Raw genomic sequence first — 21,089 nt, 5'->3', positions numbered from 1 at the left:
TACAGAGGGTTCATGGATGATATATTTCTCAAGTTCTTGTGTATTTACAAATGACTGTGACATTCACAAATTAACAGTAACTTGAATGTGTATAGAAGACTTAGATCACACCCCTTTGCTATGGACATTGCTTGCCACATGGTAGAATTCCTTTGTTGTTTTCTGACATCTTAATTTGATGAAAAGTCAGCCTGCATATTTTTTCTTTGTGATTTGCTTTTTGTTTGGATGTTTGTTTCCATAACATAGAAGCTTAACAGCTTCAGCAGGTTCTCCTTGAGTTTTATATTCTTTATTACTTATCTTGAAATGCTCTGAACCCATTCCATATGTATATTTATTCTTTCATTTCAAGAATTTTATCCAGTTTATCTTTGAATATTGTTTTTATTCCATGGGAATTTTTTTTCAGGCACACCAATTATTTTTAATTGGATTTCTGTTGTTTTTCTACCAAAGCTTCAACTTCTTTCTTAATTGCTTCATCTCTGTTCTTTTCCTTGCTCAAATCTCATCTCTGTATCACTTATTTGGCAGTGTTTGGCATAAAAATATCAAGTTCCAATAATTAGATATTGAATGAATGAAGTGCCTCTCTCTCTTTTTTTTTGATGCTGCAAATTTATTTCTAAGTTCTGAAGTACTGTTTTTTTCTCGTAATTTCCTTTCTTTTTTTAAACAATATTTCTTCTAGTTGTTGATGAACCTTTATTTAATTAATTTATTTATATGTGGTGCTGAGAATCAAACCCAGTGCCTGCACATGCTAGGCAAGTGCTCTACCACTGAGCTACAACCCCAGCCCCTAATTTCCTTTCTTAACTGAAAATTTTCATTTCACCTTTTTAAAGTCTTTTTTTTTTTTTTCCAGTTTCCTAGAGTTAATCCAAAGCATTCTCTTCCCTTTCCTTTTGCATGTTCTGTGCTGTCTTCATTTTTACTTAGGAATGTTCCAGATTGTGTCTGGTCTTACTATTTGTCCAAACACAGTGTGGGTGGAATCTCATTAACTTCCTTCCGTATTTGTCTTGGGTCTGTTTGTATCTCTCCCTTAGCACTTGGAGCTGGAAGGCTGGAAGATGATGGTATATATTCTGATTTTAGCTATTCTCTGGGTAAGCGGTAGGGAGGGCTCTATGGCAGAGGCCATATCAGCCAATGAGCATTGCTTTTAATTTTGTTGCATTGTTCAACTAATTCCATTTGTTTTTCCTCCCTTGGGTGATGAATGAGCCATTTGAAGAGAAATCATTGTCTTGTTTTGGGGATTTTTGTTGTCTGCATCTATTGGGTATTTTTCTCTTCCTTCTTAAACCACAGTGTAAAGCAGGTTGGCTTTCAGCCTCACTGTTTCCAGTTATTAAGTCAGGTCAGGTTGTTTACTTATTCTTTAGTCCCTTCATGTCTAGAATAGGTAGGAATGTGAGTTCCAATGAAGAGGTTACTTGCTTCTCCAAGTTGTGGGATACCAGTGAGTTTTGAGAAACTTAGTCATGTGTTTTCCTCAACACTATACTGTTTTTATGAGCAGAGCTGCATGTGGACTCCCAGCAGGTTCTCTCTTTTTGGTTCATTTGTATTACTTCCATTTGATAGCTCCTTTGCTATTATTAATGTAGATGAGAGTGCACATGTGCTCTCTCTCTCTCGGTTCCTTTTGAGAGTAGAGAGCAAATTGTTGTCTTTTTTTCTATTTTTTGTTTTAAAATTTGAATTGACACCTAGTATTTGTACATATTATGGGATACAATATAATACGCTGATACATGTATACCATATGTAATGATGAAGTCAGGGTATTTATCATTTAAGAGCACTTTGCCATCTTTCCAGGAAGTCTGCTTTATGAATCTTGATGACTGTAATTAACACGTGTGAAGCCCTTCATGGAGAGGTATAATTATAGAATCTCAGTTGAGAATGTGCTGTGAAGTCCAAGCTTGCACCTTATATTTGAGTTGCCTCTGTAACATCCCCAATTTTTTGTTAGTCTTCCCCCTCTACAGTCAATGGTAGGAGCATAATCCCCCAGGAGTAATTAATTCTGTCTTAAGTTGTTTTATGTTTGTTAGAAAGCTTTCATACGTTGAGATGAAATCTCTCCTGTAACTAGCCTTAGGTTCCATCCCTTAGGGACATTGGAACCCACTGGAACACATCTAATTGCCCAAGTAATTGAAGTTGGTCTCATGATATTCCTGGGAACTTCTTCCTTCTTTGTGGAAATATCTTGTTTTTCATAGAGTAGAAATCAAGTTTTGTCCTTTTTTTAATCCTAGATGTTCCCGCCACCCCCCCCCCAAAAAAAAAAAAAAAACACCCAAAAAACAAATTAAAAAAACAAAACAAAACAGTGGAATCCAACACTGGAGGTATGGTTTGATGAAATCAGAGGAGACACTGTTTCTGCATCTTTTCTGGAACTGAGATACATGTGATTCCAGAAATCTCTGTCTTTTGTCCAAATAAGTAATTATAAGAGGTATCTAACGATTTCGAGCTTGAAGGCCTCTGTGTGATGTCTTCCAGTATACCAGTTGTTCATGTTTATTTCACTTTTCTCAATACAGTACTGCATTGCAAGTCCTGTTTTTGATCTGTGAATGTGCAGACAATTCTCTGCATTTTTTTCCTTTTTCCTTTACCATACATATATTTTCATGGATTTTTTCCTCCTCCAAATCCTGAGAGTGCTTTTCTTATTGAATTTCATACTGATTGTGTGGGAATAGCCTTCCAGGGTCAAGTTCATTTAAACTTTATTCCCAACTTCTAGCATTTGTAACTTTTACCCAGTTCAGTTTTAAAGGAAAGTAGATGAACCTGTTATAATAGAATTCATAATGGATTACTTCAGGAAAAAAAGTATTTTTTTTTTTTTTTATATTGCTACTAAAGATATGGAAGAGATTAAGATTTCAGGACATACCTCCATAATCCATCAGTCAGTATGAATCTCCAGTTGATTCAAGCTTTTGGTTATAACTGCAGTTTATTTACCTAATAGGTATAAAGCCAAAAGTGCACTAATTTTGACCTCAGTTTTTGAGGAATGTTGATATAAAAGGTTAGAGAGAAATCTGGGGAAGAGCCCTGCTCTTCTTTGATGTAGCCCAGTCTCCAGTCAGCAGGGTCAGCCAGATTGGCCTGTCCGGGAAGGCCCCTTCCTCACCATGGTCTTTGTGGTGGTGGTGGCAGCATTCATGTGGTTGGCATTGCATTTTGATGGTAGTGTTTTACTCTCTCCTTATATCCTGAAGTTTAGGGTGTCAAATAGTTTATAATGGCCATTATTATTATTTTTAAAAATATTTTTAGTTGTAGAGCGACACAATATCTTTATTTTATTTATTTACATGTGGTGCTGAGGATTGAACCCAGTACCTCACCCATGCTAGGCAAGTGCTCTCCCACTGAGCTACAACCCCAGCCCTAATGGCCATTTTTGTTAAGGAGGAATTTTTTCCCCCTCTCCTTTCATGAATTCTAATTTCCATGTAGAAGAAAAGAGATATTTTACAAAAAAGCAAATTTTATCTATTTATTTTACAGCCAAATTGATTTAATCTTTTTCTCCATAGAAGGCAAGTGGTTCTACAAATCTGTATATTTTACATAATTTGACACCATGCCCACATTTTTAGCACTAATGCTAGCTAGTGTCAGTGTTTAAATTATCATTTAGGAAATTGAATAGTTGAGTGAAGTTTGTATTATTTGGGGTATGTGCGTATGCGTGTGTGTGAGATTATTTAATAAAAAACTCATTTCTTTCAGTTAGATTGAGGGTTGGTGGCAGGGAAGAAGCTTATAGGAAATAATTGTGGTCCTTGAGCAAAACAGTTTGAGAAAGGATCATGTCCTTCCTTGCTCCCTATTTCTTAATTGAGACTTGCCTAAGCTCATGTGTTTCTGAACTGCCAGTAAGAGGCTCTTCCTCACAGTGGGTACATATTCATTTCTATACAGTGGTCAGCCTAGGATATTGCCTCTTTCTACAGCTTATACCGTAGAAGGTGACTGTGTGAAGATTGGAGTACATTACCTTAACAGGCAGGCACAGTGTCCTCTTGCTAATTGCTGTGTGTGGTGAGTCTTTGGTTCAAGACACACATCTTTTTTTTTTTTTTTTTTTTTTTTTGTGGTGCTGGGGATCGAACTCAGGGCCTTGTGCTTGCAAAGCAAGCACTCTACCAGTTGAGCTATCTCCCCAGCCCAAGAGGCACATCTTAATATCATTTTGGGTCTCATCTCGTTGGAAAAATGGGCTCATAAATTGTAAGTAGTACTTTCACTAAGTTTATTTCCTCATTAACTTGGTACTTAACCAGAATGTCTTCTTTTCTATAACTGGATTATTACAACTAGTTGGAAATACCTGAAACCACTACTTTAAATTACTTTCAAAAAGATTTTGGCCATTACATCAATGTTTAAAAATTTTTCTATACCTGGGTTTACAATGGAATTACTTTGCTAAATCCAGTTAGGTTGAACAAAATTTTATATACCTTTTTGCAGATTTCATCCTTAGAAACCAAACCTGAGTTTTTAAAATGTGCTGACTGCATGTGGATAAATTGTGGCCCTGTTCCAAGATGTGCAGGATCTCACAGGGTGGGAGGGAATGGAGAAGTAGCCCTGACTTCCCAGAGTGCTGCTCTAGGAACTGCCTTTGTTGCAAATGTGCAGCTTGTGTAATTTCACGATCAAGACTTCCTTTAAGAAAATATGTGGTTGTACTGACATTTGCTTTGAGCAAAAGAAGCATAGTTCATATCTGTCGAAGTTGAAATTAATAATGCATGGCTACATGAGCGTTTTTTTCCCAACCCTCTTTGTGTGTTCTTACATACAGATTTTTAGAACCCATGGTAAATCAGATGGTGCAGAGGCAGTTTGATTTTTTTTTTTTCCTGTCTTCTCTGTTTTACAGTGGGTAGCTTGCTTGAGTAGGCGAATGCAGTGCATAAATTTATCAGCATTGGAATCTGTATTTATAAAGTTATATTTCTTTTATTAAAAATTAAATATTTTGGTTTAAAGGTTTTCATTTTCTGAAATGTCCTTTGTAAAAACAAACTTTTTGCTCTTTACTGTGTTCAAGTATTCCTTCTTTCACTTTTGAAAACGAAAGGGGACAAATATTAGTACTGATTCTCTTATTGGCTTTAAATTTTTTTTTTTTTTTTTTTTGTCTTTTAGGCCCTGTGTGATGAATGGATTATAGGCAAACTTGGTTTCTTTTGAAACCATAAAGGCATAGTTTCTGTACCAGTGCTTTTTAGGTACTAAGGCTGCCTGGGAATGTAAACTCAGTCATCAGAGTAGCCCTGGACTTCACAGGAGGACGAATCTGCTGCATTGGCTGAGTATTCTGGCATAGCTCGTCAGTTCCAGGTCGCAGAGAGTGCTTGGCTCATCTCTCATTTTCCTGAGGAATAACATCACACACAGTGCTAACCTCACTAGAAAAGAACTGCAAAGTACTCCTGACAGGCCAAGAAAATGTATCCAGTAACCTCATGTGATCTTTTTCTACACCAAGCCAAGGCCATATCTCTGAGGTTAAGAAAATTGTGGCGCGTACATTGCAAAATCTTCTACTTGTGAATTAAATTCTCAAATCTGACTTTGTTACTTTTGGTTTTAAGTTAGTGCACATAGGTAAATATCCTATTTCCATGACTTAGCAGTAAATTTACAAAAGACAGATTCCAGAAACTGTCAGATAAGCATTGTTTCTGAAAACATGGTAAAAATGAAAAGAAAAGCACTATCCTGGTTTAAATGATTGTTAGGAATGTTTTATTGCTAGGACTTCAGATGAACTATCTCTTATTAGTATCAGTTAGGCATATGGTGAGAACAAGGGGAAAAGCACAGATAGGTTTATTCCTTATTGTCTAGTAGAATTTTTTCCTCAGGGTGTTTTTTGTTTGTTTGTTTGTTTTTTTGGGTTGGCTCTTTGTAGTCCTACTGAATTGGGATCTTCTGGGGCAGAGGGTAGTATGCTTTTTTAAAATGATATAATTGCAGCCAGATAGACAGAAATATGTAGTTATATTTCTTATTATGAACTTGTAATGGATTTGTTTTATATCTTACTGCTGCCTGAAATTAGCTGACAGGTTAGAATATATTTATTAGAGTATAGCTGGCATAGGTGCCTATGCTCTTATATTTCACATGCCCACCTTCCCCAAACTCCCCCAAATACCTATTTATGACAAGCTTACCTCTAGTAAGGAACCAGAGTATTTAATCAAGAACATGATTAGAACTCGAGCTTCAAGAATCCATTTGTGATTCTGTGCAGGAAAGAGTTAACATCACTAGCCTTCTTGTAAGATTAACTCTTGACTGGCATGTGGGAACTTGGATTTGTAGATGATTTCCACCACTCCTAGATCTGGCTAAAGTAGCTTGCAGTATCTCAAACTGTTGGTACAAACAGTATGATTTATCCTGAGTAGCTGCTTTCCTTTTGGGCATCTGGAATTTTGGTAGGTGCTATGCAGTCAGTGTTTATGTCCCTGACCCCTGATTAAAAACTCTGGACTCCTAGGCTTAGATGAACTTCCCTGGTAGATAACATTATACATTTGTTGTCACAACTGGTGTTGGGCACATTATATACATCTTGTGTGACTCCACTGGGAGAGAACTCATGGAAGTTGTGTCTGGTTCCTTTCAGACTTTGCCCATGCGTCTTTTCCTTTTGCTGATTTTGCTTCATTGCTATAAATCATTGCCTTGCATAGAATTATATGCTGAGTCCTATACTAAGGGACTTTAGTACCTCTGACACAGACCCCCTCATTCCTTGCTGAAGGTCTCCACCTGGTTAACATGAAGGGCTCTGGGTCAGGAAGTTGGCATAGTAGCTTGTTGGAAAGGAGCATATGAGATGATGTTAAAAACATCAAATCACCATTCCTTTTTCCATAATACGTTTTGGTTATTGCCATGAGTCAGATTATTTTGTACACAAAAATTTATTTATTTACCCTTCAAGTAGTATTAGGCCTTGTCTTCCACATTGGGCTTAGCAAAAACATCTACTTATCCAGTGGACTGAGCTTACTATGGTGACAGTGGGGGAGCAGTCGAGACAGGCACTCCCCATCTTCCATTTTTCACATTGCTCTCAGGTTACTTTCTTTTTTCTTTTCTTTCTTTTTTTTTTTTTTTTTTCTTTTTCCAGTACAGTGGGTCAAACCCTGGGATGCTTTATCACCCAGCTACATCCCCAATCCTTTTTTTTTTTTTTTTTTTTTGAGACGAGGTGGGGGCTTGCTAGGTTGCCTAGACTGTCCTCAAACTTGCAGTCTTCCTGCTTCACCTCCTGAGTAGCTGAAATTACAGGTGTGGGCCACTCAGGTTGCTTTTCCTGAACGGTTCATTGTGTTTGTCTTCAGTTCAGAACTTTAATTACTTCCCATTGGTTGCAAAGTAAAGGGTAGATATCTTCCATCTGTCAGTCAGGTGCATCAGATTCCCACCCTCCCTTTCGAACCTTATTTCTTCTTGCTTGCCTTCACTTGTCTGACAGTGGCTAACGCTGGGCATTAACCCTCTTCCTTTCTGCCCCCATTCTCACATCTTTTTTGCTCTCCACTCTTCACCCTCCACCCTGGGATGCTGCTTCCTTCTCGTCTCTCTGTATAAATCTCATGCACTCTTCAAAGCCCACCTCAGATGCTCTGTCTTCTCAGCATCTCCTCTGTTTTCCTTCCTTGTTGCAGTTTCTTTTGACCTCTCATGATGTTTCGTGTTTGTCATGTATTTGTGTTTTTTGAATTTGTGTTGGAAGTATGGGTAGGTAAATGGAGAAGTAAGGTAGTTGAGGCAGAACAGCCAATGCAGATGACATTATTAACCCAGTTGCTGTGGTGGGTATGGATAGCTGGAGCTCAAACCTGATGAGAGGTTCTGAGAGCTGGTGTTGAGAAGGAATTGTTAAACTTCATTGTGTAAGAGAATCGCCTGGGGACCTCATTAAAATGTTGGTTCTGACTCAGTTCTAGGGGGAGACCTGAGAATTGGCACTTTTCATAGCTCTTGGGTGATAGTGATGCTGCTAGTTATGGTCCCCATTTTGGAGAACAGTGATGCTATAAAGTTTTTCCATGAAGGGTGAAGGAGCTCCAGATGATCATTAGTTGGAAGTTCTAGAGTTTAACTCCTGCTATCTTTGGTTTGCCAAGTGGCCATCTCTGACTTGGAGGCAAGTCCTCAGGCAGAGAGGTATATACACTGGCAGTTGGAAATTGGCTATTGGAAATCAGCTTTGGGTGGCTTGGACAAAGGTGGCTCTATCTCGTAACTATGGTTATATATGCAATTTTCTTCCTTCATAACAAACCATGAGATTCCTCAAGGCAGGATCTGTAATTCACTTGCCTCCCTTGTGGCACTTAGCATACCTGGTGCTTTGGTATTTGCTCAATAAATGAGCAGACTACTGCTGCTACCCCCTTGCTGAAATATGACAGGTGCAGTTTATGGTGTGGTCCAGTGACTAATTCCAGTTTATCATTCTTTAACTCAATGTCTGACATAAAGATTCCACCACAAAAAGAGCCTCCTTTCTGCTTCTCCATCTCCAAAGCTGTCAGTGGTCTTGTCCTCATGGGCTGGAGTTCACAGGTACACGAGAGGAGATTGTCACCAAAGAAAGCAAAATCCTCCGTTCAAGAACTTCTGAGTTGTGTTTAATTTTAAAATGGACAACAGAAAAGGGCTCAAGAGAAAGAATTCTGGTGAGAAAGTTTTGAGATGGTGACTGCTACCTTATCTCGTGTTCTCTCTCTAGGTCTTCTCATTGAGGCATTTCTTGTGTTTTATACATTGCTTCATATTTGGGTGGATCTCCTCTATGATGGACAGAAATTAGGTTTTCCAATGATAGAAGCTAAAATAGATCTTCAACCTGGTTGTTAAGTTTCCTCTATGTTGTGAAGGCCCTTTTTATTTTGTATACGCTTTTTTAAATTTCATTTTTCCTTTGACTCATAAAGTCCCGTGTTCAAAACCTCTTATGATTTGAAATTTTTCTTTGATGTTTTATATGAAAATAACCTCTTGAGTATTTGAGATCTATGTAGCTAGCTTTGTAATATATTTTGAGTTTGATTGAAAGGAAGTGTAAGGCTTTCTTTTGGTGTTCAGAAAATAAGGGTATTTATAAGAGAATTTTGGAAAAGCAATTGTAAGTTGTAAGGGATATCCATTGATAGTTGGGTGTCTTCAGTTTTTCTCCATTTAGTCCTAATTTCATTTATCTCTCATTATCAATTTGTCTAAGTTATAGGTTCAGATTCCCAGTTAAAAAGGTACAATCACTGTCAGCTACAGGAATTCATCTATGGGCAGGATTGTGGGCTGCATGGTGAGGGAGTATCACAAAGAATGCACAGTATTCTTGTTCATCCTTGAAGAGTAGGGTGGTGTGGAAAAAGCTGCTGGAGATCAAGGACCTTTCAGCCATTGTTTGCCGCAGCACCCAGGGGCTGGTTGGCCTGGAGGGGGCCTAAAGTTAGTGCGAGATCTCCCTGCCTGCCAGCAAAACCAGCAACTAAATGAGGAGTCTTGATTCTTTTTTGGTATGTCTTTCTGATATTCTTTTATGTTCTTTTTGAGTTTGTAAAAATTTTCTTTTTTTTTCTTTTGTGGTTCTGGGGATTGAACCCAGGACCTTGTGCTTGCAAGGCAGGCATTCTACCAACCAAGCTATATCCTGAGCCCTGTAAATATTTTAAATGTTCATTTTACTTTTGACTTTGGCTCATTTATGGCCTTAGACAACTTGGGCAGTCTCTGATTATTCTTTCTGGGAGCTGATTTAAGGGAGTAAATGATACTGCTAAAGTCAAAGGAACGCAGGGAGTGCCAATCATAGGAAAATGGTATATCCAATTTTTTCAGTAATGGTTTTGTACTGATAAGTCCTTATCTTCTCTGTAAATATACAGCTGTTATATATTATGACATTCTTCTATATATATGATTTTATTTGAAAGATAGATTTTTTAAAAAATTTTTCTTGAGACAGGGCCTTACTAAGTTGTCCAGCCTGGCCTCCAATTTGTGATCCTCCTGTCTCAGTTCCCAGGAAGCTGGAATTACAGGTGTGCCCTACTATACCTGGCTTTTACTAGAAATATAGCAAATTGTGATGAAATAAGCATGTGTTCCCCATCTTGAAGATCCTGAAGCGGTTATGTGACCTTGGGGAGTAGAGTCCTTCAAGTCCTTAGTTTCAAACCAGCTAAAGTAGGTTAAGTTTAAGGTCTGAAACCATGGCTTCTTTATTTGTCAATGAAGGAAAATAACTGTTTCATGGGCTGTGGTGAAGTGTAAATAAGGCCTGGCACAAGAAGCAGTCTAGGTAAATGTTTCTTTCCTTAGGCCTGGGATTCCCATAGAAACTGGGGTTAGAGAAAAACTTATGTCTTCTAACTCAATGCAAGCCTTCTTGAAAAGAAAGAAAAATAAATAAATAAATAAACAAAGTATGGACATTCACAGTAACAGTCATTTTCATAATTGAAGTGACAGAGTAACCTGTGATCATTGATACCAGCCCTTTTATGTGTATTCTAATAATACGTAGAGGCATTGCCTTCTGTTTTTCACCAAAACCCAACAACCTTAGTTCTTTGTTGTGTAGAAATAGTTGTCAATACATGAATGCCTTTATTCATTGCTTCACTGAATTCTTAAATAGTTACACGCTAGTCTGATATCTCAACTAGTTACAAAGTTACTGCAGGGTGAATTTATTTTTGGTGGAATTGAGAGCCTTGCTCATGTTAAGCGTGTGTCTCTGAGTTGTACCCTAATCCCTGCGTTTTGTTTTTTATCCTGCATTTGTTCACTATTCTGATTGGTAGATGGCTACCAATTAATTATTTTGAATCTCACTTTAGATTACATGCTCTTAAAACATTTCTTTCTGCAAGAGTTTAGAATGTGTCTTTTAAGAGAAAGGTTATTTTAGTAAGTTCTATCAAATTAAAAGATGAATAGTAAAGAATTTGCTGGTTTCCTGTTTATGGCTTTCTCTGAGCAAGAATTTGCAGTTATTTTCTAAAATAATCCTAAGTTAGTGCTAATGGAACTATGTATTATCCGTCCCACATTGGAAGGCTAATTATCGGTATGTAATCTTAGCAGAATTATGCTTGTTGGTGTAATCCATGTCAGCAAGGTGACACATTGTAATTATGTATTCATTTTCGCTTACTCTTTTAGTCTTGTGCATGTATCATCAAACAAGCTTTCTTTATTACAGTTGTGGTTATTTTAGTGGCAACCACTTTCACTTGAATTGACACAAAAACCATTCCTTATCTCTGGGCCACATGATCTTCCCTCAGACATAAAGGTGATATAGTATCTGCTACATAATCTTTTCTAATGATACGTGTGTAGACACTTATAGCTCCTTTTGTTTCTTTGTCTGAGCTCTTGGATAACTAGGCGATTTACTAGCAGACTGATGCATTTTTCTGAATTCTGTTGGCACAGAATTTTGGTTCTATTTTTTATGGGTCTATATTTGATTTCCCAGTAAATCATCATGTAATTTTCAGTCCAGCAGGGAAAAAATGAATTATTGATGCTGATTACCTTTGTTTTCCTTCTCTCAATTGTAACTGAAGGCCAACCCGAGCGCCTCGGTCCTGGTCTAGTTGTGAGCTGAGGGCCTTCTAAACCTGCCTTTTCCCTCTCTGTGCAGCCCTCGTACCATGCCCATGGGCGTGCCCATGACCACTTACCTGACAATGTTCGCGGCTAGCCTCCTGGCCATGTGCGTGGGGGCTGAAGCGGTGCACAGGTACTACTGGCCTGACCTGACCATACCTGATATTTTACCAAAGCCTGGAGAATGCAAAATGGAACTTTTGGGACTGAAAGAGGGACAGCACATTGAACATGAACCTCAAATTTCTCAGCAATAGCAATTTCACAATACAACTGTTTGAAGAATTCTGAGAATAATGTCTTAAATATATATTTTTTAAAATTTATTGAGTCAAACTATTGTCCTTAAGCACCTAATCCAATGTTAACTTCAGAAAGAGGTACTCAGTAAATATTGACTGATATGGTGACATTTTATTATGGTTTGACCAGAATCTCTTGTGAACTGCCAAAGAATAAATCATCAGCTTCTTGAAGGTGGTCAGAAGATACTGAGCCTTGAATATGATGTGGGGTGTGGTGTATTTGCAGTGTGTCTGGCCCTTATAATTCTGGTTGGTTTTTCTGAATAAGCTTGACTGTAGTGGCAATATGGGAATTATAAAGTGAATGCTTAGGGTGGGTGTCTAAGTTAACATTTCTCTAAATATTGGAAAGTACCATTTGTTCTAAGCTGCATTGGCTTACCAAATCTTAAGTTTTCAATTTTGTCAATAGTTCAACAAAATTGACACAGGTGCATTAAAATTGGTTGGGAATCACAAAAACAACAACAACAAAAAATTGTAATAGAAGGTGATACCTTAGAATTTTGTTACTGATAATTTATGTTCTCTAGTATATGAACCTGTATTAGATGGTTTTCTAACAACTAAAGTGTCTTCTTTTAGTTGTTCTAAGGAAATCTCTGTGTTAATGTGTGCTTTTAGTGTTTTCTAAGCATATTAACTTACTGTTTTCTTCAGCTATAATCTAAATCTGATTTACAAGGGAGCCTATGTAATTTAGTGTGTTACCTTGTATTAGAGCTTTAATAATATTTTTTCCCCCACTAGGGAACTATCCTATTCTTATAGGAAATTGTTCTTTCCTTATTTTTATTGATTTCCAGTTTTCCGTATTTGGTGATTTTTCTCTAGGTAAGCGCATGAAATCTGATTTTAGAGTTGGCTTAGAGCTTCAGTGAAAACAAATAATTTTTTCGTCTTTTGTGTTCATCCAAGTATTCTCAGCTCCTAGCACAGTGCTAGACCCAGTGTAGAGGGTCAATAAATATTTGCTGAAATCAATAGCTCCCCAAAGCCTTGCTTGAATCTTTCCTTTGTTTGGTCACCTGGCAAGAGAACAAGGTCTTTATACTATTTTGCCTTTGGAGGCCCAGTTCCTTAGTTCTTGTGCAGATCGGCATTATGTAATCTTTCCACTATTGGAGAAAATTTTCTGTGACAGCTGACTCCTCTGGGTGAATGAATTTCTGTATCAGCTGTTGAAGTACTGAGTTTGGGTTTAGAAAAATACAGAAACATTTGTCCATCAATCCTAATGAGATGATTTAGCAGAAGAGAAGGGAAGTATCTAAATCAGAAAAATTTGCTTTCTGTTTCAGATTTGTGTTAGCCATCTAGGCTGGTCCTGACTTCCCGGATGCAGTAGATTCTTTTGTTAGATTATTGGATATGAATCTTAAGCCAAGATTCTTTTGCTTGTTGATTCTGTTTACATTTTGGAAGAGGAGATAATTCTAAATATCTACAGGTAGTCCACCCATGTGCTGACCCTCTATTACAAATTCATAATTTTCTTCAGTTTTGTTGCAGTAATTCTTTTTTTTTTTTTAATAAACTTTATTTAGTTATTTTTTAATGTGGTGATGAGGATCAAATCCAGTGCCTCACATGGTCTAGGCAAGTGCTCGATCACTGAGCCATAACCCCAGCCCTGCAGTAATTCTTAATACAGTTGGCACATACTTTTTTGTCTTTGGTTTCATATAATACAAAATAATACTGACAGGTTTTTTCAGTAGTGATTCTATGAATCTCATTAATTTTTCAGGTTCTCTTACTTAAGTCGTGTGCACTTTTTGTTCTATAAGTTGATGTGGAGAAAATAATTTCTAAGTAATAGCATTCATCAAAGAATTTGAAGACATTTCCATAAAGGAAATATTATATTAGTATTTTCTATACAATCACATTAAGCGACTTGCAATGACAGTCCAGATGTGACAGTGAAATAGAAGGTGGGGAACGGGGATACTGTTACCTTTTTCATGGATAAGAGCTGTAATGTAGCATCACCAAGAATAAAGTAGTACTGTTTAGTGTTAGGTAATGGTTTATGCAATTTGTGTTTGGGGTATTTCATAGAATAAAATTCTTACTTCATATCTGTTATGAAGGTAAGTACCAAGTAAGTTATAAAAAAAGTACTACAGATGTAAAAGGCAGAATGAGAGATGCTGGTACTGTTTCTCTTCATTTGGCATCTGCTCTTGCTGGTGATCTGTGAATGTATCATTATCAGTTAGTGGGAACGCCTGAGGCAGCCTTCAACAGGAAGCCAGGCAGCTTGACCCTGCCCTTCCTGCTAAGTCGATGGCCACTAGCTGCTACACAGGCATTGGAGGGCTCTGTGTTCTGGTCTTGGGCCATAGCCAGAGTTTATGGGGGAGGGAGGGAATAGGAGGCAGGAGGAGGGAGAGGGAGGGGCAGAGCTAGAGACAGGGAGAAAGAGGAATTGATAAATTGATTCTACTGGCTGTTGTTAGTACCTTCAGTTAAGGAAATGTAGCAGTTCTTCCTTAGCCTAAGCCACCTGATATGGTTCATCCTTTTTCTAAAGAAGTCATAACTGTATTTATTAGCAGTATAATGATCATTTACTTAGACTCTGCAAACTCTATTCCTTGAGATGCCCCTTGGGATGAGATGCTGAGGTGCCCAGGGACTGCTCTTCTCTTAGGGTGCCCATGATTAATGACTTGGCACAATTACACTGTGAATCTGGGTCTCGAGAGAGGATGTAGGCCATTTCCAGCCTTGAGTTACAGACTCTCTGTCAGGTCATACATTTATTGATTTGGCATAACAGCCTCCTTTTACAAGGAATCAAGCCCGGCACCTCTTGACTACAGGAAGGAGATCCTGTGCTGAGCACCTCACCTTACCTGCCCCTTACTTGGAGAGGAATGGATGTCAACCATGGGCGAAGGGCACAGCTGATGGAAGGCAAGAGGCACCCTATAAGACAAAATTCTGTGGCATCAGGAAGTTGGAACTGGAGGTTATAGAGCAACCAAGTTCTCAAGAATCTCTGGGGATATGGCAGGCGTGCTTGTTGGATATAGGAAGGGCTCAAGCCCTTCCACTTTGCTTTTTTTAGGAAATAGTGACTATGTAATCTAGAAGCCTTGGGAATGTTTAAACAGATTGAGAAAGCTCACAAACCATGTTTTAGGATGAATGAGTTATGGTGGTAAAGGTGCGGGCTCCAACTTCATCATCCTGGGTGTGGATCTTGACTCCCACATATCAAAAAAAATTTTTTTAGTTGTAGATGAACACAACATATGTATGTATGTATGTATGTATTTCTTTATTTAATATGGTGCTGAGGATTGAATCCAGTGCCTAGCATGTGCCAGGCAAGGGCTCCACCCTGACCCTTGACTCCCACGTTTATTATCATTTGATAAAAGATCAAAGTCAGTATTTTTCTAATCTCAGTTGCCTTGTCTATAAATTGGGGGACAGTTGCAGTGATTTTTGTTAAGAACATTTGAGATGTGTTCAGTATTTTCCACAGAGCCTTGGAGTAATAAATACTGAAAAGTTAGCTGCTATCACTGTTCCACTGCCTTTGTTGATCATTAATATTTATGCCTGACTGTCCTGGCTACCAGGAGAATTGCAAGTTTGAGGCTACCCAGGGCAACTAAGAGAGGCCCTGTCTCAAAATAAAAGAAAGGACTGGGTGTGTTGCTTAGTGGAGGAACACTTGCATGGCATGTAAGGTTGTGAGTTCAAACTCTAGTACTGGGAAAAAATAAATCTGACTTGCATATTCCTCATAACTGGGTATAAATTACTTCAGTGACAGTGTTTGTGCTTGTTGTCATGTTTGCGGTGAAAATCAATGCATTTTGGCTTATGCTATAGTCTAATTAAGTTGTGAACTTAACAAAAAATAAAGTAAAATAAAGCCCTAAATGCCCCCAAGTCCTTAGTCAATTCAAGGGATACAGGTTGCAGTAATACTTGGTAAGGACAAGTCTTTGGAGCATGTTTAAGAGCTTGGATGGGCTGAGCATGGTCAAGGGCCTGCATCGCACTCCTTTGACGGTGCTGTTTTTTATGGATTGCTGTTCCAATTCAGGAATTGCTAGATATGCAATAAGGTGATACCTCCTTTATAAATAAGTTCTTTGGTCTTCTTCCTTTGTGCAAATAGGAACTCTGGCAAAGACTGACTTCGTAGATTTCTTCGTTTTTTACTTTTAGGGATTTAAATTTATCAAACCATATTTTTTAAATGAAGATAAACTTGTCATTTTATGAAATTGAAGTCTAATGAATTCTAGAAATGAAAATTCTCAACAGCCTGACATGTTTAGGCCTTCATATAATAACTGTATGCTTTTGCTCTCCCACTTCAATTCTACACTCTGAAGGTTTCTTAGTGATACCTTCCCCCAGCCTGCATCCCTTACCCCCAGTTATACCCTCATTGGTCATATTAATATTCTTTGGGACTTTCAGAATTAAGGGACAGTCCTATCACACAGTGGTTGAGAGCATGGTCTCCAGAGCCATAGAACCAGTTTAAATCTTGGCTTCCCACTTAAAAGGTGGAGCATCTTGAACAGGTCTCAAGACTTCTCTTTACCTCATTTTCTTCATCTTTAAATGGGGATATTAATAGTACTGTCTCATTCATATTGTTATTGCTATAAGGATTAAACCATGAGTTCCAATATTTAGATATTTTGGCAGATGGTAAGTAATATATATCTGTTAACTTACATCTTGCAGCATGCTAAGAAGGTAAGGCGACCTGCTGTAAAACTCATACCCCATTTGTTAGGGCCTTAATTCAGTAGATTATTTCTCACTTCCATAAAGTTTAAAATGAGTTTTTTCCAAGGATCTACCAAACCAAGAAGCACTTATTACCACTAAGGGTATTCAACTGTTAGAATATCTACCTTGAAAGAGCAGAAATCTTAGCTAATCCTCAGCTTAGTTATATGTGTGACCATATTTAGACCTGGAACTGAAAAGCTGCTCATAAAGATTTACATATAATATTGGGAACACTTTGAATTCTTTAAGTAGTAGAGTTTTTGTCCTTATAGGAGGTCAAGTTAATGACTTTTAAAAGGACAAAAGTAAGTGTAAGTTCAGACTCAGCAAAACATAGAAGTAACTCAGACTAGGTGAGAAGGGAGAATCATGGTTCACGTGGGGGCAGCAGTGTGTGAAGGTTATTAGTGGTTGCAGTGTCCTAGGAGTTGGATAGAACTAAGTGAGTTGAAGTGTGGGGAACCTAACCTGTGACACGTCATGAAATGGATGAATCTGAGGCGATGGTAGCCTTGTAGTGAGGATGGATGAAATGTCCCACAAAGTGAGGAAGATCTGGTAACAGATTCATAGGTTTCCTACACAGAGAGAGCAAACAGAGAGATGGGGCTCGTGTTAAGGAGTATTAATGTGTTCCTGGCATCGAGAATAACAGCAGACACACCTTGTTTAAAACAGTCCACATATTTGGATTTACAGAGCAGCTTCATTAGGGGACATTATGTTTTCTTCATAAGGATTTTATTATACATTTTTTCCTACCTCAGTGACTTAAAACATGATTTTTATTAATTTGATTTGGCATAAATAATTTCAAAAGGATGTTTTATAGTGACATGTTCATATAGCTAAATGAGGCATCAAATATAATTTTCCCCTTCTTTTGTTTAAAGATTTCAAGCAATATTATGATGAATGCCTTATAATCAATTAACATTTATTTGCACCTTCATATACTTTTTTCTCATTAGATCAATACATGTAAATTGTAAGGACTGTGGTGTTTAATGTTAAAACGTGACAGACGTTAGACTTTTTCTGGTGGTTGTGGCCATACCCATTCCATAGTGGTTTCTACTCCTTAGTGTATTCTATCTGCAGTGGTGAAAAACATCACTGAAAGAGAGTAAAGCAGAGACTAGGTCAGCTTTTGGTGTTGAACCAGTTTAGCTTGAGGTAAGCATGTAAGCCACCTGCACAACCAAATTCCATTTAAAGCCCCTGCTTTCCTCTCAAAGGTTCTCTGAGTGGACAATTGATATGTCAACTGAAAATGGCAAATATTCTCGAAGTTATACAGAAGCAAGTTTTGTTGCCAAGATTTATTGTTCTGCTTGTGCAGCTTCTGTCATGGGTCCTTAAAAGCAGTTGCTGTGTGTAAGTTGAGCATGTATTTTGCTTTGAGATCCGAAATTAATGGGATTCTCTATTTAGTACATTTTGAAGGAATTTCATTTGGCTTTGAGATAAGTGACTCCAGTAGAGGTTTTCTTTTGTACATATAAAAAAAGTCAACATGGAGTTATGCAAGGAATGCATTTTTAAGTCATGTGTGTCCAAGAAAGCAGGCAAATAAACATCTTCTCTTTGTGTGCTGAAAGGGAGGAAATGCTGTTTATTGGCACGCCATCACTACACTCAACTTCTATGAAACTTATTTTGCAGGAAAGCAGTTGTCCAGTGAAATGGTTAGGCAAAATGTTTGATTCCAACACCCTGTTGTATTTAATCTGTTGTCTCCAGGGACAGAACATCTGCTAACATTAGATTTACATACATGTGTGCTTTTTCAGATATATATGTATACACATATGTGCACATAAACATATACCACACATGCACAGACACACATACTCCATGGGTTTCTTGACATATGGAGAGAGCAAAGAGTGAAAAGTGAGACTCCCCTCCCGTCCCCCATGGTGCTGGCGGTCAAACCCAGGCCTTGAGAAATAGATACTTATTTAACAAAAATCCTTCAATTCTATTAAGCGCTGAATACCTTCACAATGAAAACACAGCTCAGAGGTTGCAATACATCTTTCCAGGCTTCTTCTTACTAGAATTCTTTGAGCATATGTGGGATGGAGTTTTCATTAGCTTTTATAAATAACTACCAAAGCAGAGTATGAGTAAATTTAATTATTTTTTAAAAAACCTCAAACTTTATTCAGTTCATTTATGAAATTTAAAAATGATTTCAAGAAGGGAATATGTCTTACAATTCAGACCAAAATGAATAAGCACGAGGGGAAAGGTTGTCTGTTTATTCATTTGTGCAAATGTGATGTCATTTGTCAAAATAAAATTTCTGTTGTTATATGGGATTCAAAGAAAATTATTAATCATTTATCAACAAGTGCTTTAGCTGATGGCTGGTAGCAGGAAAACCCAATTCTACTTGTGTTCAGCAAGGGCAGTGAATTCTTTGTTGTAACCAGCAGTCCAGAAGTAGTGAAGGCTCCAGATGTGGCTCCAGTCTCTCTGGGATTCTTTTGCCTTAGGTGCTTAGCAAACCTGCCACAGGGCTTCCAGCTCCATAGACAGATGCAGGAAAACAAGAGACAGAATGTCTCTTTCTTCCGGTGTTTGCTTTTTGGGAGCAAAGAAAACTTCCTGAAACACACTGCTGCAGTACTCAGTCCCTCCCCTGAGTCTCACGGTCAGAACTGCCTCATAGGTTTAACCCAGTTACGCTGGGGAATTGGACTGCAGTGATAGTCTGATTCAGGATCCAAATTCTCCCTGAGCTAAGGTCATGGCTGCTATCCCTGGAGGCACAGAAGGGAGGGAGGTCCTTGCAAATTGGGGCTTTACTAGCAAGTGTGAAGTGGGAGTGGCTAGGCTACTGGAGGTTTCTGCTTTTAATAAACAGAAAATGATGGAAAAGAATGGGTTTTTAAAAATTATGAAAGTATCTATTAAATGAAATATTAGGTTTTTGAGTTCACACCCCCCACCCACCATTATCAAACCCAAGGCCTTGCTAGACAAGACACTCTACCACTGAACTACACCCCTACGCCTTTGAGTTTACTTTGAAAAAAAAATAACATACTTTATTTTTGTAAAAAGGTGACATGTTTTGCTAACAAGTAAGTGTTTTAAGATCCCAAATAGAGCATTTATCCAGGAATTCTTAAGTAGTTTTGGCATAGGACTGGGAATGATCATCATTTTGTCTTCATCACTCATAATGAGGGAGTTCTGAATCCATAGCTGATAGTGATTGTTGATGATCTTAGGACAACTGCTGCCACCCTTGTTAAATCCCATGAAGTCATATCCTAAGTAGGAGTAATTTACAACAACTTTCGAAAAAGTCCGGAGTATTTTACTTTTCGAAAAAGGTATTTCCTGTGGTTGATTTGGAAATGGAGTTCAGTAAATGAGGAAGGCGCTACTGTGGGTTCACCGCGATTTTGTAGCATGTTATTTTGTAGCATGTGATCAATTCTCCCTCCCTGTCTCTGTCTCTCTCTTTTCTCTTTGGATCAAACCTGGGGCCTCACATATGCTAAGCACTCACTCTACCAGCTGATTTACATCCCCAACCCGATAGCATGTGTATTTCTTTCTTTCTTTCTTTCTTTTTTTTTTTTTTTTTGGTACTGGAAGTAGAACCCAGGGTGCTCGATTACTGAGTCACACCACCACCACTTTTTAAAAAAAATTTGAGACAGAGTCTTGCTAAATTGCCAAGGCTGGCCTCAAACTTGAAATCCTCCTGCCTCAGCCTCCTGAGTGCTGGGATTACAGGTGTGTACCACTGTACCAGGCTAGCATGTGAATGTTGGACACAGCCTTGAGATCTGTGATGACTGACAGGAATCAGAGAAATCTCAGTAGTAACAATGGAAACAGCCATCCTTTCTTCATCACTTGCACACTCTGCCATACCCCATGCTTGACAGATAGTATATTCATCATTCTTTTTTCCTAAAGGGAAAACATAACTTGTCTCACACTTCCTGTCCTGTAAGAGGAATAAGACAGGATTAAAAACCAGGGTTTTTTGGCCCCAACTCCCATGTTTCTGATATATCATAATTCTAAAGAAGCAAGACCAAAAAGTAGCAATTCTGTCGTCTGTTGATGGAAGGTAGTATATCAGATCCTTGGGCAGGTTCATGGATATGCTCCAGAATGCCTTTAGCGGTAGTGTAGAACAAAAGCTATGCTTTTCCCATATAGCAAGACCAAAGGGAAATTCAGCTGCCTTGCCTTCCTCCTAATTGATCCTTCCCTCCACAAAGAATGAAATTATTCTTCTGCTGGGAACCTTCTGGATGC

The 21,089-nt window shown here is 38.1% G+C and overlaps 2 protein-coding genes across 2 annotated transcripts in view; both read left to right on the top strand.

Moving 5' to 3' along the window:
- Positions 1 to 21,089, top strand: part of Gnaq (G protein subunit alpha q) — a 281,187-nt gene that overhangs the window by 17,611 nt on the left and 242,487 nt on the right. The gene's annotated exons all lie outside the window — the stretch shown is intronic.
- On the top strand, positions 11,757 to 11,969 carry LOC124964256 (protein BRAWNIN-like). The gene has a single exon (XM_047524219.1). It carries the CDS (start codon positions 11,757 to 11,759, stop codon positions 11,967 to 11,969), a length of 213 nt encoding a protein of 70 aa, XP_047380175.1.

The sequence above is a fragment of the Sciurus carolinensis genome, chromosome 14 (genome assembly GCF_902686445.1).
Source record: "Sciurus carolinensis chromosome 14, mSciCar1.2, whole genome shotgun sequence".
Classification (NCBI taxonomy): domain Eukaryota; kingdom Metazoa; phylum Chordata; class Mammalia; order Rodentia; family Sciuridae; genus Sciurus; species Sciurus carolinensis.
This window is presented reverse-complemented; position numbering and strand designations above follow the sequence as displayed.